The 15908-nt window shown below is 28.3% G+C and overlaps 2 protein-coding genes across 4 annotated transcripts; one reads left to right on the top strand and one right to left on the bottom strand.

Annotated features, from left to right (window-relative positions):
• The first annotated feature begins 2065 nt into the window (after positions 1–2065).
• LOC101513295 (mitochondrial arginine transporter BAC1) lies at positions 2066–6478 on the top strand. Its single transcript, XM_004505022.4, has 9 exons — positions 2066–2329; positions 3701–3790; positions 4611–4712; positions 5012–5116; positions 5200–5298; positions 5370–5558; positions 5669–5767; positions 5876–6011; positions 6120–6478. Exons 1-8 carry the CDS (start codon positions 2231–2233, stop codon positions 6008–6010), a joined length of 918 nt encoding a protein of 305 aa, XP_004505079.2. The 5' UTR covers positions 2066–2230; the 3' UTR covers position 6011; positions 6120–6478.
• Positions 6479–12602: 6124 nt separating this feature from the next.
• Positions 12603–15675, bottom strand: LOC101512968 (squamosa promoter-binding protein 1). 3 transcript variants are annotated; one of them, XR_012163538.1, is made up of 3 exons: positions 15276–15669; positions 13788–13942; positions 12603–13024 (listed from the first exon to the last, which is right to left on the bottom strand). XR_012163538.1 is itself a non-coding variant. In XM_012717103.3 (2 exons), the coding sequence occupies exons 1-2, from the start codon at positions 15542–15544 to the stop codon at positions 13846–13848; spliced, it is 366 nt and encodes a 121-aa protein (XP_012572557.1). In that variant the 5' UTR covers positions 15545–15668; the 3' UTR covers positions 13608–13845. The 3 variants fall into 3 exon arrangements, 2 of the variants coding, with proteins under 2 accessions (XP_012572557.1, XP_073226074.1); XM_012717103.3 differs by lacking the exon at positions 12603–13024 and having other exon boundaries at positions 13608–13942; positions 15276–15668; XM_073369973.1 differs by lacking the exons at positions 12603–13024; positions 13788–13942 and adding an exon at positions 14607–15179 and having other exon boundaries at positions 15276–15675.
• Positions 15676–15908: the final 233 nt, after the last annotated feature.

Raw genomic sequence — 15908 nt, 5'->3', positions numbered from 1 at the left:
ATAAAAGAAAAGTTAACGATATGATTAGTGTTGATGTAAGTCCTAGAAGTCACTTGTTATGTTTGTTTCAATGTAATAAGATTCTTTAGTAAAATCAATTTTAATAGAATATCGAGTGAATGACTTAGTTGTGAGATACTATAGAATTTTACTTATAACTATTAATTATAAATGAAGATAATAATACAATCGAAACTATTATATGTATAAATTGATAATTTTATCTCACATGTTATTACTATGAGATATCAAGTCACAATATAGGTACACATTAAGGTAAATGTGTATTGGATTGATCTGCCATGAGAATACTACATAATGTGTTATGTAAATGTCATAAATTATTCTCATAGTAATAATGGTGTGTGTCACCCTTTCACCTTAAACCAATATAGTCCCCACACGAGAAGTTGAGTGTTTTATTGCCGTCAAATGTTAACTGTAACAAGACAATTATAAAATCGGTTAATTGGACACTCAACGAGTCATGTAGAGGGATATGGGTGATCTATATGGAATTTGCCCATCCTACATAACAAAAGTAATATTTGTGAGGCCCTTGATAGAGTATGACTGTAAAATGTATGGTCGTGCTGAAATAAGTCAATATGAGATATTGTTTGTTGTTACTAAGTATACTCGAATATCAAATAATATAATATTGAAGTATACAAAGAAGACACATATTATTTCTTGTATTCAATACATATATAAGGATAAAATGATAATTATCCACGAAGTCATCGTTACATAAATATAAATATTATGTCAAATCACAAAGCTCAAGTATGCTTTCATGAAACCCATTTTCCACACTAGAAAAGAGTATAATTCTTCAAATTGAAGAGAATAATTCTTTTAATTGATTGCATTTTAAAGATCTTCAAATTTTCATTTTTTGTCTCCTTCAAATTTTTTACATATATGAGAACAGCATTCATTATTGCATTATTGCATTTGAAGCTGCTTGTCGCTTGATTCTGAGACAAGGGAGCTTTTTGAACGAACTTGGAACAAGGGGGCTTGATTAACTGCCCCCCTCTATACCTATTTTTGGTTCTCCATTCTTATGGATAGAGCATTTATTTTACTAGACTGAGATTGCATTTTTGTAATTTGTATCTGAAATGTGTTGAAAGGATTCAATAAAGGTTGCAACTTTTGGTCATAGAGTCTATACCCATTTTAATGACTATTTATAAATATTTTGTGATATTTAATATTGATCAGATGAATGAAGTGTATTAATTAAATTAAAAAATTCATTATATATTATTTTAAATCAAATTAAAAATTATTTTACTCTCAATAGAATAAAATTTCGATAATTCCAATTTAGTATTGTTTAAGTGGTAATCATATAATTTTAAGTATCTTATTTTGGTTTTATCTCTATAGTTATTCGTAACAGATAATTGATCTTTAAAATTATTATTTTAATATTTTTATTAAATTAAAAAGAAATTTAAATAAATTTTGTATTTTTATTTTATAAAGATTAATTATATATCTAACAATCAATTAAATGTATCGTATCAATTCTTTTGAGTTATATACCTAAAAAATTCTCATTAATTATTTATTAACACTCATTTTATCAGCATTTCAAAACAACACCTATACGGATATCTTTATTTTTAAATTTTTAGGTGATCTCAAATATTTCTACCGTCAAACATTTTACATTAGGAGGTTTTAGATAGAAAACATTTACTTATTACCAATATAATACAATTGTATTCTCATAATACACATGAGACAAAATTCAGATTATATCAGATTACATGTTTTATCGGATATTACGTAGTGTTTCCATATATTAAGTTTAAGATTATTAATTATTATAAAAAAAATATATAAAACCGTTAAAAAATTAACAGCTTTAAGCATTAATGATTAAAATAAAAATGTTTGTAGTATTTTATAAAGACTTAGGACTAAAATTAAATTTATTATATTTTGTAAAGAGTAATAGCATATGTAATCTTAGAAATGAGTAATAAAGAAATATCTAATTTTCCATTATTTCTTGAAAGAAATAAAACACATGGTTTGCGATGGTTAGTTTGTTTGAGACACACTAGTAATTTTCAACATTTGATTTTACCTCATTCCGGCGACCGCAGCATTAACGCTGTCATACTGTGGCGGCCAACGATTGGAATTGCGCGACAACAGTGACAGTTCATCCTATGTAGTTGAGAACTCCATTTCTACTGTTTCTGGCGACATGGCCGAGATTTCAACTTCAGGTTACAAGGATTATGTTGCTGGCTTACTCGCTGGTGTTGCCGCTGTTGCCACTGGCCACCCCTTTGACACCGTTAAGGTTCTCTTTTCTAATTTATTACTCATTGCTTCATTTTTTCCGTGATTCAAAAACTTCATTATTAATTTATCACCCAATTAATTTGAGAATCAGTAAGTCGTGTTGTGCTATAACAATTAGTAGAAAATGATAGCAAAATTGAGATTTTAAAATTTTTATTAATACTTTTGCTAGTTTCAAACCTATTTTTTTGGGTTACACCAAATAGGTTACTGAGTTTAATTCACGGCGATCAATTATGTTTAAATTATGGTCAGGTAACTTGTAATTGAAAAAAAAAAAAACAACGGTGAAACTAGCACCAATGTTTTATTAATCTATGAAGTGTTTTCAAATGGAGGAAAATAATAACCATTGTATCATCTTGTCGGCTTGTGCTATGTTGTTGCAATGATTTTCTTTATCAAGCTATTAGCATTTGTTGCAGTCACCAATGCATGCATTCATGAAGTCAGTGTGTCGGTAGCAGCTGAATTGAAATCAGATGGTCCAAACTTTAAGCTTGATATTTCAGTTTTTTTTTAAAACAATCAAAATCTAAATTGACATCTAGATCCTTTGATCTCGAATCGTCGACCACTAACGTGCTGGCTGCAGTAAATCCAAATCTCATAACATACTAACCACTTACCATTGCCTATAGAAAAGGTTTCATTCATTTAAAGCCTCAAAGAAAGCTTATGAAACCCTTAGGCAAGGAATCAAGATCATCTATATGCAATTATAAGATGAAAGGGTTTATCATTTTTTCCCCGGCTTAAATGATGTGGCAGATGAGCAGGAATATGATTATAAGAACTCATATGTGACTTGTAGCTGAAACAGGAAATGGAGTTAACTCATAGAATTATAACATACACAATTGTTATGTATATGGTAATTAAAACAGGAGTACCGTGTTTGTGACTTAGATGATGCAATCTTGATATCCTGAAATTTACAGTTTCTTATACAGCATACCTTGTTTTGAACAATTTTCCTAGATCATGGTTCTCTTATAGGTTCAGTGAGATACCACTTGATGCAGTTATATTGCCCCTAATAGTGTCTCCACTGATAACTGCCCCTATAATTGTAAATGTAATTGTAGCTGTTGGATTGTTATTTTGATTTGTGACAAACATGAATATTTGTTTCAATCTCTCCTCTTCTAGAAAATTTAATTTTTGTCATTTTCTTGTGGTCCATGGTATTCTTCAATGTTTTTCTGACTATGATACTGATTTTCATATATATTTTTGGTTCTTTAGTTGCATTTTTATTGCTGACTTAAGAATCTTATTTATTTTTCTTTGATTATATGTTTAGTTTTTTATCTACCTTCGAATTTTAGCCTATCTGTCAACAATACTTTTTATTTCCATTTATTAGGTGAAGCTGCAGAAGCACAACACAGAGCCACATCTAGTTCAGTACAGAAATGGATTACATTGCACTGCTAGGATATTAAAGACCGAAGGAGTATGTCTATTAATCTGTTATAAAATATTTTCATATACTCAAAGATAATAGGTTTAGCCTATGAGATATTTATGATACTCTAAGATAATATCAAAATATTATAAGATTTTTTAATATCTTCTAACATGAACTTTAACTTCCAAGAGATAAAATTAGCTGAGTTATTCATTCCAAGTTAACATAAGAATGTGAAATAGTAGATAGTAACTGCGTATTAAGTAGTAACTTGTATCGGGAACGGTTGATATAATTTCTTGTGTATAAAAGCAGGAAGCTGGTCATTTGTAGTTTATCATCATGTAGGCAAGGCATGTTATGGGATCATTTGCTTGATTGATATCATTTTATCTAGTAATTCAGATTGAGCATTCTATTAATTATGAGACCATCACACATTCAATAAGTATTAACGAAGTTATTTGGCCATCTGATTTTGTCTTCTGTTTCTGGAGTCTAATTAGGTGCACATTAAGTTTGTAATTGGTCAACATTTGAAATTGATTTGGTTAAAATTGAGTTTGAAGTGAAAAAATCTATGTTTGGATATTTTTATTCTAAAAGTAAGTTTGATGGAATGGTTGAATTGAACTCGTGAACTCTTAAATATTGCGGCTATTTTCTAAAGGCATCAAGATTTAGGACTCAGGACATGCTGGTGGAGGTTTATCTATGAATGGTTTTATATATCTTTTTCTTTTTGGGTGCTGATGATTTTATATCTCTCAGTTGTATGCAAAGCCATGCTTTTTTTATTAGTTTTCAATAAGAGATTTTGACAGAAATGATTTGAGATTCTCAAATGGTACCAACTCTATTTCAGATCAAAGGACTTTATAGAGGAGCAACATCATCTTTTGTTGGGATGGCTTTGGAAGGATCCCTCTTTTTTGGCATTTATTCTCAAACAAAACAGTACCTTCAGGTGTGCATGAAAATGACAAATGAGATTATTTGATAGAGTATTATGCTATGTAGCACTGACGTGGGTCGGTGTCATACATTGACACGACACCAACACATGTGGATATTTTTTCAAATTACATCTATTTTTTTTCTTCAAATTACTACCTAGGTCGTGTTTGGTGTTCGAGTCTGTGTAAACGTTTCATTGGTATTATTATATTTTTAATGGTTTTTTGGATGTGTCTACTGTGATGCATCATATGCCTCAGAGCATGCTTTACTTAATGCCTTCACTTTTGTTTCTCTCCGCTAATCTAGGGAGGTGTGCAAAGTGGTGAGCCACGGCCTCAAGTGATAATACCATCCGCAGCTTTTAGTGGTGCTATAAACAGTTTTGTATTAGGTCCAACAGAGCTGATAAAGGTAAAGCGAACCTGAGGTTTGTATGCTGCAGTTTCTTTGGTCTCATGTCTCTAACCATTCCAATTTAATTTGAACTTTTCCAGTGTAGGATGCAGATCCAAGGTGCCGACTGTTTACTTCCAATGTCAAGTAGATACAGTAGTCCCCTCGATTGTGCCCTTAAAACTCTAAAAACTGAAGGGGTGAGGAAATGCTGCAACCTTCCTCAATATTATGATTAATATGGTATAGCTACTGATGAAATTCCTTTCAGGTGAAAGGAATTTATCGTGGAAGTAGTACGACATTGCTTAGAGAATCTATAGGGAATGCTACCTTTTTCAGTGTATATGAATATATGCGTTATCACATGCATTCACATATCAAACCTGCTTCATCCAATTACAGCAACCTGATTGAAATTGGAATTGGGGTTGTTACTGGTGGCATTAGTGGTGTGGCTGTAAGCATTTTGAGAACTAAGCAAGTATTTACTTATGTAGTTGGCAACTAAATATACTATTAACCCTATTAAACTTTTTTGGTTGTCGTTTTGTTTGATTGTTCTGCTAGTTTTGGTTGGTAGTTATGCCGCTTGACGTGGCAAAGACACTAATTCAGACAAATCCTGATAAAACCTGTCCGAGGAATCCTTTTACGATCTTGAGTTCTGTAAGTTCTCTTGAACCTTTCTTTGTCTAAATCTTTAATTGCCGATCATTTATAAAAAACTAGAGATTAGAGAGGTCTAAAATGTTTTTCTTTTGTTATGTTTTGTAGATCTACAAGAGGACTGGTTTGAAAGGGTGCTATACAGGTTTGGGCCCCACAATAGGTCGAGCATTTCCGGCTAATGCAGCAACAATTGTCACCTGGGAGCTAGCAATGAAAATGCTTGGTATTAGGCATGACTAAGGTTGATTCCTTTCAATTGCTATGTGATGACTTTTTATTATCTGACTCATAAAGTGGTCGTTGTTGTTGTATTATATTTTAAGACTAGTCTACTTCATTTCTATTGCAGATAGTACAACAAAGCTCAAGTATGCTTTCATGAAGTCCATTTTACACAGAGTAGTGCTTTCATGAAGTCCATTTTACACTAGAACGAAGTTGGATGAAGAGAGTAGTGCTTTTAATTGATTGCATTTTGAAGATCTTTAAATTTTCATTTTTTTGTTTCCTTCAATTTTTTTACATATATGAGGACAGCATTCATTATTGCATTTGAATCTGCTTGTCGCTTAATTTTGAGACAAGGCAGCTTGGTTAACGAACTTGGAACAAGGGGGCTTGATTAACTGCTCCTTCTACACGTATTTTTTTGTCCTGCAGCCTTATGCATAAAGCATTTCTTTTATCATATTGAAATTATATTTTTAATTCGTGTGTGTGTGTATTGATAAGCAAAATTTTATTAAACTGGGTAAAAAGGGTTATTCAACCCTTATAACAGAAAAACAGTCTAATCTAGCATCATAAAGAAAAACACTGCCTACCTTCTAATACAAGTATCCCACTTTCTTCTATATAAAGGTAAAAACATTCATGAAAGCATACAATATATTATATTATTGGTGGGGATTTTGGGGAGCTTGAAAGCAGCAATTGGACGTCCAATATTTTTAAGAGATTTTTGACACCATATCTCTGGTTAAAAGCTTAAGATAATGAGTATATGAATTATTTCTATTATATATTTAACATTTATTTCATTTCTAGTCGATGTGAAATTAATCATTCACACTTAATTCTAACAATTATAATATTATACTATCAAAGACAAATCTCTATATGGAATAGGTCAACCTATTTGCAAATGGTACTCAACTTTCTCAAGTATTAATAGAGCATGGTTTTAAAGATATCAAGTTGATGATAGAACTCCCACTTTCTTGCCGTTGTAGTCTATGTTGATGACATCATTATATCATTATAGCTAGTAATGATTTTTAACTTTCACCAAATTCAAACAATAAGTTAGTACTTATTTCCATATGAAAGACAGAAGAAGTTTAAAATACTTCCTTGCTTAAAATTAGGGGTGCAAAATATATGATTCATATTGGTAAATTCGATTGCACTACACTAAAAAAAATCAAATCAATTAAATAGTTCATGAACTGAACCATTTAAAACAATTCTGTTAATCAAATTTAATTTAAAAACCAATTTGACACCTTTAAACTTTTTTAACCTCATTTAAGGTTTTTTTCTCTTAAAAAAATTTCGAAATTTGTTTTTCTTTAAAGAAAAATATATAAAATATTAAATTTTTTAAATCAAAAAATATTTTAGATCATGTTTTTCTTCGAAAATTTTTCTCGTAAAATATTTTTAATATTTTTTTCGAACAATGATCAAAACTTTTTTCTTAAAATATTTTTCTCGAAAAATTTTGGCCAAAAGAATTTTGATTTTTTTTTGAAAAATAATCGAAACTTTTTTATCTCAAAAAGTTATTTTATCGGGAAATTTTTATATTTATTTTTTTAAAAAAATTGATATTTTAAATCAAAATCTATTTTAACTAAATTTAATTAAAATATTATACTGATTTATATTTATAAATCAATTTGAGATCGATTCCGAATTGTACTGAAATTCATTCATAAATAGTTGCATCTAGTGACAATGTCCTAAAAAGTTATTATAGTATTTTTTTTTTACGGTAAGAGTATTATACATCTAGTGACAATAAAGGCCGTTGCTTTTCACTATCTATATATCTAGTGACAATAAAGGCCTGTTTTCATCTTTTCTATTTAATAAAGAGCAAATTAAATTAAAAATTTATACTATAATATATAATTATTCTAAAAAATTACATATAAATATTTCTAAAAATTGCATGAAATTTGAGTTTATCGCTACTTCAATGTGTTTGATTTTCTAATGAAAAACGATATTTGTTGTGAGAAGCGCGACATGATTGTCAAAAGTATAGTAAATCACTTCAATGTGGTTTAGTAAGCTTCTTAGTAAAGTGTTTTCACTATTGCGGTTAGGAGCATTCCCGGTGTGGTTTAAATTGATTATGAGATAAAACTCATTCGATCTAAAAATTAAAATATTCGTAGTTTGGATGATATTTTAAAAAAATGATTTTGTTTCATCCGAGTTAATACAATTTAAATTAAATAAAATTTCCACTGTCCAAATTACAATCATGAAATATTGATTAAATATTATTATTATTATTATTATTATCATTATTATTATTATTATTATTATTATTATTATTATTATTATTATTATTATTATTATTATTATAAAGCTATATTAAAGCAATAAGTTTTTTTATTAGAATTACAAAATAATATTAATAGATTACATTTGAAATATATGCAATAGTAAAAAAATATTAAATTAAACAAATAAGTATTATTGATGAAATTTAATACTAACAAATAATATATTAATGCAATATCTAAATAAATAAATACTTAAGTTTTCCTCTATTACAAATTTTAGCAGAGATCAACAATTTTTATTTGGTGGAAGCAGGAACTAGAAAAAAAAATTATTTCAAAATAGTATCTTGTTGAATTGTTATATTGTTTTATCATTTATCTTTAATTTTATTGAATTTGTGTTGCTTCTATTTTAATAGATATAAACGTAAACTCAAAAATATGAATAAGTCTATTCAAAATTACAAACAAACACAAAATTACAAAGAAAAGAGCAGAAGTTGAATCGCAAAAAGGACTATAAATAAATTTATCAAGACAACCAACAAAATAAAATTGAAAATATTGGTGATCAATGACATTGTCGAGAGTCAATAGGACCACAACCTCCTATGTAATTTATTTTAATTTTTATAAATAATAATGATATAGTAAAATAATGGCGACGAATTACTAAAATATCCCTAAAACTGTTAGAGAAACTCATTTTAATTGACATTCTTCTCTGAGTTATATGTTTTCCCTCTCTTCTCTTGACTTTCTCTTATCTGCTGACTTTCTCGTGTCTCCCATATCTTTCATCTCGTTTGCGGCCACTTGCCTCCGCATGACTTTGTTGTCATCCACGTGACGTCGTCTCTCTCTCTCAACCCCTCCTCTGCGGACTCCACGCGACGTCAGTTTCTCACTCAAACTCATCTTCTCTTCTCGCATCTCCATTCTATAGTTTCCCTCATCTACGACCAACACCACCGATGCCCGTCTCTACCTGCTTCTCCATCTAATTTCCCAATCTTTGTGGCCAGCCCCCAGCTTCGCCTCTTGGTCTTGGTCCTTATACTATTTGAATCTGCTTATTATATTTTTCAGGTTCTTACTATTTTCCTCCTATACTATTTGTTAATAGTAAATTGTTTTAGTTTAAGATTGTGAACTAGTAGTATTGTGTGAATCGTATTTGTGACTTTGTGAATTGTGAACAATTTTAGTGTGAGAATTATGATTGTGAATTTTAGTGTATGAATTGTGACTTTGTGATTGTGAATTGTTTACTGTTTTTTGATTAGTGTAGTGTGAATGTGATATTGTGAATTCGTGAACTATTTTACTTTGTGAATATCATTTGTAACCTTGAGAATTGTGAATTGTTTGTGTGAATGTGTTGTGTAATTAATTTTTGTATTTTTTAGGAGTGATACAATATTTAAACATAAGAAAATTGATACATTTTTCAAGAAAAAAGTTTCCGAAGACGATGAAAATTGTAATGCGGATATATTTTATTTGATTGAATTGTGTGAAACTTTAAAAATTTGTGTGAATTGAGTGACTTCTAAAAATTGTAAAATTTGTATAAATTGAAGCTATAGAGTCCATGTTCGAAATGTAGAGAAATGAGTCTTGGTCTCATGCAAAAAGAATCATTCAAAAAGGATGACTACACTTAAAGTTATGATCAAAATACTAACTATAGTTAAAATTTGGATTCACAATTTAAAAATTACATCTGTTGATAGAATCTATGAGAGACTAATTCTCAATTCGATTAATATAATATGAAATCTTTGCGAAACGATTCAATTTGTTGTCCCAACACTACGTTTTATTATTTATATTTGATATTTCGAACGGAAAAATACACATTTACTTAGCACAAAGATGTATTTCACATAGTAAATGTTGCCAAATTCCATTGAATTTTAATATTCAATACACCAACACATATTGGAATATTTTCATATTTTTACTTTCATTAAAATTACTACCAAAAATTTCAATTTGTTATGCACACAATCAGATTTGTTTGAAAAAACCAACAAAATTGTTCAAAGTTATAGTTTGTAATAATTACGAATGAATTGTCAAAATAAATTATAAAACTTTGAACTTTTAACCGGAGATAGACAACTAATTTAAGTACACAATAGAGTTAGTCCTATGGCAAAATTCAAAACCAATAAACTAAAATAATTCACGCACTAGGACTGAGTTTCATAAACATTTATGCAGCTTAAAAACCATTTCTACAATCATAATTATCATTAAAAAAACTATTCAATTTCCTAATACTTTAAAAATGATTTCTAACAAATGTTTTTTTTTCAGAATTAATTTTTAAAATTAATTTGATTACAAATAAAATAAAATTACTTTTTATCATGAAATTACCCCCAAAATTCTACTAACAATTTAGACACTTAAAAAATCATCATCTTCTACCTACATACTATTTTTCCATAAACATTTGTCACACTTTAATATACTACCAACTTAATTTTAATAATAAAATCACCACAAAATAATAACCGATTAACTATATCTATAAAAAAAATAGTAAACAATGAAAGCCACGAAATAAACAATAAAAGTAGAAATAAATCTTACTTGTAATGTCAAGTCTCAAAATAAAATGGATCTACCGACCACTATATGGGAAAGGATTGAATTACATAGGTCCTCGTACCAAATAAACAAATTCATTTTACCAATTGCTCCCCTTACCACCCTCTTTGTGCGTCCTTGCACATAATTAATTTAACATACTATTTTTATTTTATTTTTGCATGTTACATGTCCTAGGGAGTAAAATCTTAATATAAATAAAATATAAGTTGTACACATAGATAAATATTTTTTAACATTAAATACTTAAAATAATAAGATCAAATCATGACTATAATAAAGCATGATTAAGTTCATATATATCTAGTTGTTGGTTAAAATAATAAAGTTTACACCTACAATAAATATAAGTTTAATTTTTAATACATAATTGATTAAGAAAACTTTCAGATATTTTCAACTAAACAGCAAGTTGGTGACATGTTCCCAAATAACTTTATGAATATGTTCATGTTGAGCGTTTACAATCCTCAAACTTCAACTTGAAAGGGAGTAAATAGAGTATTAACTTTCTATAACATGATTTCTATTTTCCTATTTAAAATATTCCTTAAAAATAGGATTAAGTTATATAGAATCGTAAAAGAAATTTTATTGTCTCTATTCGGATCTTAAAAAGTGGACCCTTAATAAAAAAAGAAGTTAATTTTAATAATTGATAAAAAGGGTAAAATAAATTTTAGTCTTGATCAAATTTTAAAATTTTATTTTTAATTCCTATAAAAATATTCTCAACTTTTTGGTTGTTAAATTTTTATGTATTCACTTTTAGTTCCTATCGTAAAAAGTTTTTTTTTTTTTTTGTAAAAAATTATATTTTATTTCTTAAAAAAAATCTTTATTAAATCAAAATAGATATTAAAAGTGAATAAACTTTTCTTATGGATTAGAGTTGAAACGTCGTAATTTTGTAAAAAATTAAAAATATATTTAACAAAAAAAATTCATTCAATATTATAAAATAAATAAAGTGGGGCATCACCAATTGGGGACCATGTATTATTGGACTTCTTGTATAGCCCAATAGTCGACTTAATGTCTATATAAAAAAAAACATTACTTAAATTAGAATTAGAATTAGAATATTGAAGTCCTTACCTATCTTCAACGAAATATATCGAAAATATTAGGTTAAATTTGAATTCAAATTGATTAATTATAGTGTTTATCATCTCTTGAAAAATAAACTTGGAGAAGTTATATAGGCCAAAGATTGCTAAATCATTTGATTGCATCTTTTTTTCATTGTTGAATTTAATTCTATAAAGTTTAAAATATAGTCGAGAATTGAACTCGTTACACAAGCCACATTCCCCATACGATTGCATAAATATTCTAAATAAATCTTTCTCCAATTTTATTCGAAAATTGTAAAACGTTAAAAATGTTGTTATTCTGTTGGAAATCTATCCAAATTTGTCTGAAAAATATTTGCAATCCGTCTGAAAGTCATTGGAAACAAATTATATTAACACAAATGTTTGTTAAATAATGTTATTATATATTAGTTGTAAGAGTATTTTAGACACTTCTATTCTCTTGTATATATATATATATATATATATACTCATTGTAACCCTATTAATTTAAGTTTGGTTCATTTTATGTTATGAAACCTAGAGTGATTGTCTCTCTTCTTCCTCTTTTCATTGTTAACATGATATAAGAGCTTTGGTTGATTTTGAGATCTACTGTAAAGAAGAGAGATACTATTTTGATAGGAAATACAACCACCAAAAGAGAAAAGAGAAGAGTAACCTTATTCCCGATTTTGTTAAATCAGTCTCAGAAAAACATCGATTGTGCATTTGTTCACCGTTTGATTGGGCTGATTTTTGGACAGAAGGTTTGTAACATTCAGGTCTTCGTCTTCAATGAGGGGGAGAAATCGTGCTCGCACAACACCAGGTTACCCCTAATTTATTTTGTCTCAGTGATTGTGTTTGTCGTATTTTCCTGTCATTATTTGTTATGGTTGGTGCTAAGGATGATTCTCTTCAAGCTGTTAGTGTTCACCTCAATAGACAAAATTATTCTTATTGGAGTTATGTGATGTAAAAATTTTTGATTGGAAATGATATATGGGGTTTTGCTGATGGAACCTCTGTTAAGCCTACATATAAAAAGGATGAAACTCAATATACAAAAGATCTGAAAACATGAAATGTTAGTAATTCAAAAATTATTACTTGGATTAATAATTCTGTTGAGTTGTCTATAGGAGTGCAACTAGCAAAATATAATATTACTAAAAAGATTTTGGATCACTTAAAACGTTTGTATGTTCAGTTTAATTTTATCTAACATTTCTCCTTCTCATTGTTAACAATGTTGATGTCACAAAAAGCGATTTGAAAACTATGAGAAAGAGATTCAAGTGGAATTTGGGACGACATTGTAAATTTGTAACGGAATTTTGCAGACGGAACATGATCTCTGAAACAAGTTTTCCAACATATAGTATTTAATATATAATTTTATTTATAGAAATATATAAGTAATAGTTCTTTCAATTTAGTCTCACATATAGTATTTTAAATGTGTAATTGTGTGACGGTGCTAACTTGAATTTCCCCATGCATCACTATCATTTAGGCAAAGTCATAATATTTTCTGTTTTACATCATTTCCTTTTTGGCTTACTAGGCAAAAGTCATTATTTAATCAAGTACTTGAACATTTTGCAATACTATTTGAAAAAATGTCCCTCCAATTAATGATATTAAAGTTCCGATCGAGAAAGTAATGCAAACAAATTGAAGTACGCAAAAGAAACAAATAGCAGTTTAATATCACATGATATTACTACCAGCAACAATAGTACTCTTAGCATTTAATAATAAAATAAAATAAAAATAAATAAAAAAGAATAGTACTCTTTGCGACAAGTTTGACAGAAGATTGAGAGCATGGATATATATCTTGACGATGAAATCAGTCATTTGCATTTTTGCGACGCCTCAAATTATGCTCGGCCAAACGCCTCCTACAACTTCTTTTTGAGTCATCAAATTCGGATAGCTCATGAAATCTGAAAAACAAAAATATACTAATACAAGTTAGGTGATGAAGAAAATAAAATTAGCTAAAATTAGAGATGTGAAAAATAAATTTTCTTTTTAATTACTTACTAAATTTTATCCCTGTAAAAAATGATAAGAATTACTAATTTTTTTTCCTAATTAATGATAAATTTCATATTTTTCTCTTAATTTAATATTCTTCTAATAATTAGAGTATTGAGAAGCCTCTGTATAGTTTTGAGAAACAACTATAAACAAGATTTTCCATTTCTAGAGTTACTAAATCTTTCTTTTTTTATGCAAGCAAAACTAATATATTAAAAGGGAGTATAACGATACTCTATCCGTTATTAAATCCAATTTTTCATCTCCTACGTTTTTATATATATATATATATACATACATACATCCCAAAGAACAACTAAATCAATCTAAAATAGAATACTGAGTTCGCCCACTCTTGCAATAAACCAAAAAAATTTAATGTGAAAGAACCATATAGTTACAATTAAATTAGTAAAAAAAGAAAAAAGAAAAAATATATTTATGATCATTTAATTAAGTTTAGATTAATTTCTATTTTTCTTTTTTGTTTTCTTATGTTTGCAATGTTAGTTCTTTGCTTTACTTTAAACAATAATTAGTGCAATTAAAAATATTTAATTATTATAAACTCTATCGAATGTCGCATTAAAATATGTTCTCATTCTAAATATTTAAAAAAATATTAATCAAACCTTATTAATGATTATCTTTCTTGATTTTTTCTACAACAATTTAGACAAATGTATATTATTAAAAATTCTGTAATATAAGAATTTATCTATACAATAAATGTCGTTATTTTCCTCGACTTGCAATGTAGTTTGACTCTCAATTCAGTGCGATATTCTGATTAGATCTCAACATTTTATAATATTTATATAAAAAAATTGTCAAACTTTAAGAATTGTATACATAATTTAATATAACTTACTTGATAAATGATGTAAACCGATCAGTGTAATTTAAATGACCAAATTGAAAAAAACTTAAATAACTTGTAAAAATTTGACTAAACTTACAAGATTAAATGTATATTTTTAGAAGAAAAAATAATTATTAAATTCTATATATAATCCAATTTCTCAACAACAACAAGTACCAAACTACTCTTCAACCCAAATAAAGTAACTTCTATAATAAAATCAAACCTCTTCTTTCGGCAACAAGAATATTTCTATTTTGATAGCTAGCAAGTTTAACCTTCAAGTAATTAAAAATATATAAACAATACAATATAATAAAAATCACAAAAATCTACAATATATATTTACTTAAAAGAGATTAGGGTTTGTGAACCTGCTACATTGCTGGCAAAACCTTTGTTGCAGCCCAGAAATGTGTACGGCAGGTGCTTTGGCATGATACTCACAAACCTTATGTCTCCTATGATACTGCTTAGCTTCACTCAGATCAGCATCACAATTTTCCACTTGACAACAAGTTGCTATATTTGATGAACCTCCAGCACCTTTGCTCCCTTTCACTACCCTTTTCTTTATCCCCTCCTCTCCACTTTCCTCTTCTTCCTCATCCACCAAACTCCATTTTTCCTCTGACCTCTCCATATATAACAACTCAACAAGAGATCTAAGAACCAAGGTTAATCATATCATATTAGAGGAAACTAAGACCATAAACATAAATAGGTAAAAACAAAAGCACCATAAGAGTAAATAGTGTGAGATAAAGTATTAGGGCCAGGACCACACAGTTATAGTCTCCCATTTATTAAAATTTGCTGTGAAATTCTCTCTCTCAGATAAAATATAGGTTTAATTGCAGTTTTGGTTCCCCTATTTTAGTTGATTCGCGAAAATAGTCCCCCCATTTTGTTTCTCCCCAGTTTTAGTCTCTCAAACAGAATTTTGGTCCAAAACTTGATGAAATTTTATATTTTTTTTTGCGTTTATTTAAGTCACATCATGCCTC

This window comes from Cicer arietinum, chromosome 6, assembly GCF_000331145.2.
Source record: "Cicer arietinum cultivar CDC Frontier isolate Library 1 chromosome 6, Cicar.CDCFrontier_v2.0, whole genome shotgun sequence".
In the NCBI taxonomy this organism is placed as follows: Eukaryota; Viridiplantae; Streptophyta; class Magnoliopsida; order Fabales; family Fabaceae; genus Cicer; species Cicer arietinum.
The sequence above is the reverse complement of the archived record's forward strand: the minus strand, read 5'-3'. Positions and strand labels throughout refer to the sequence as shown.

Excerpts from the sequence above, each read along its gene's own strand:
- LOC101513295 (XM_004505022.4), top strand. The coding sequence starts at position 2,231 with ATGGCCGAGATTTCAACTTCAGGTTACAAGGATTATGTTGCTGGCTTA. Across the intron at positions 4,713-5,011 it reads AAACAAAACAGTACCTTCAG|GGAGGTGTGCAAAGTGGTGA; the intron begins GTGTGCATGAAA and ends CCGCTAATCTAG. Across the intron at positions 5,559-5,668 it reads GTGGCATTAGTGGTGTGGCT|TTTTGGTTGGTAGTTATGCC; the intron begins GTAAGCATTTTG and ends TTGTTCTGCTAG.
- LOC101512968 (XM_012717103.3), bottom strand. The coding sequence starts at position 15,544 with ATGGAGAGGTCAGAGGAAAAATGGAGTTTGGTGGATGAGGAAGAAGAG. Across the intron at positions 13,943-15,275 it reads TTTTGCCAGCAATGTAGCAG|ATTTCATGAGCTATCCGAAT; the intron begins GTTCACAAACCC and ends TTTGTTTTTCAG.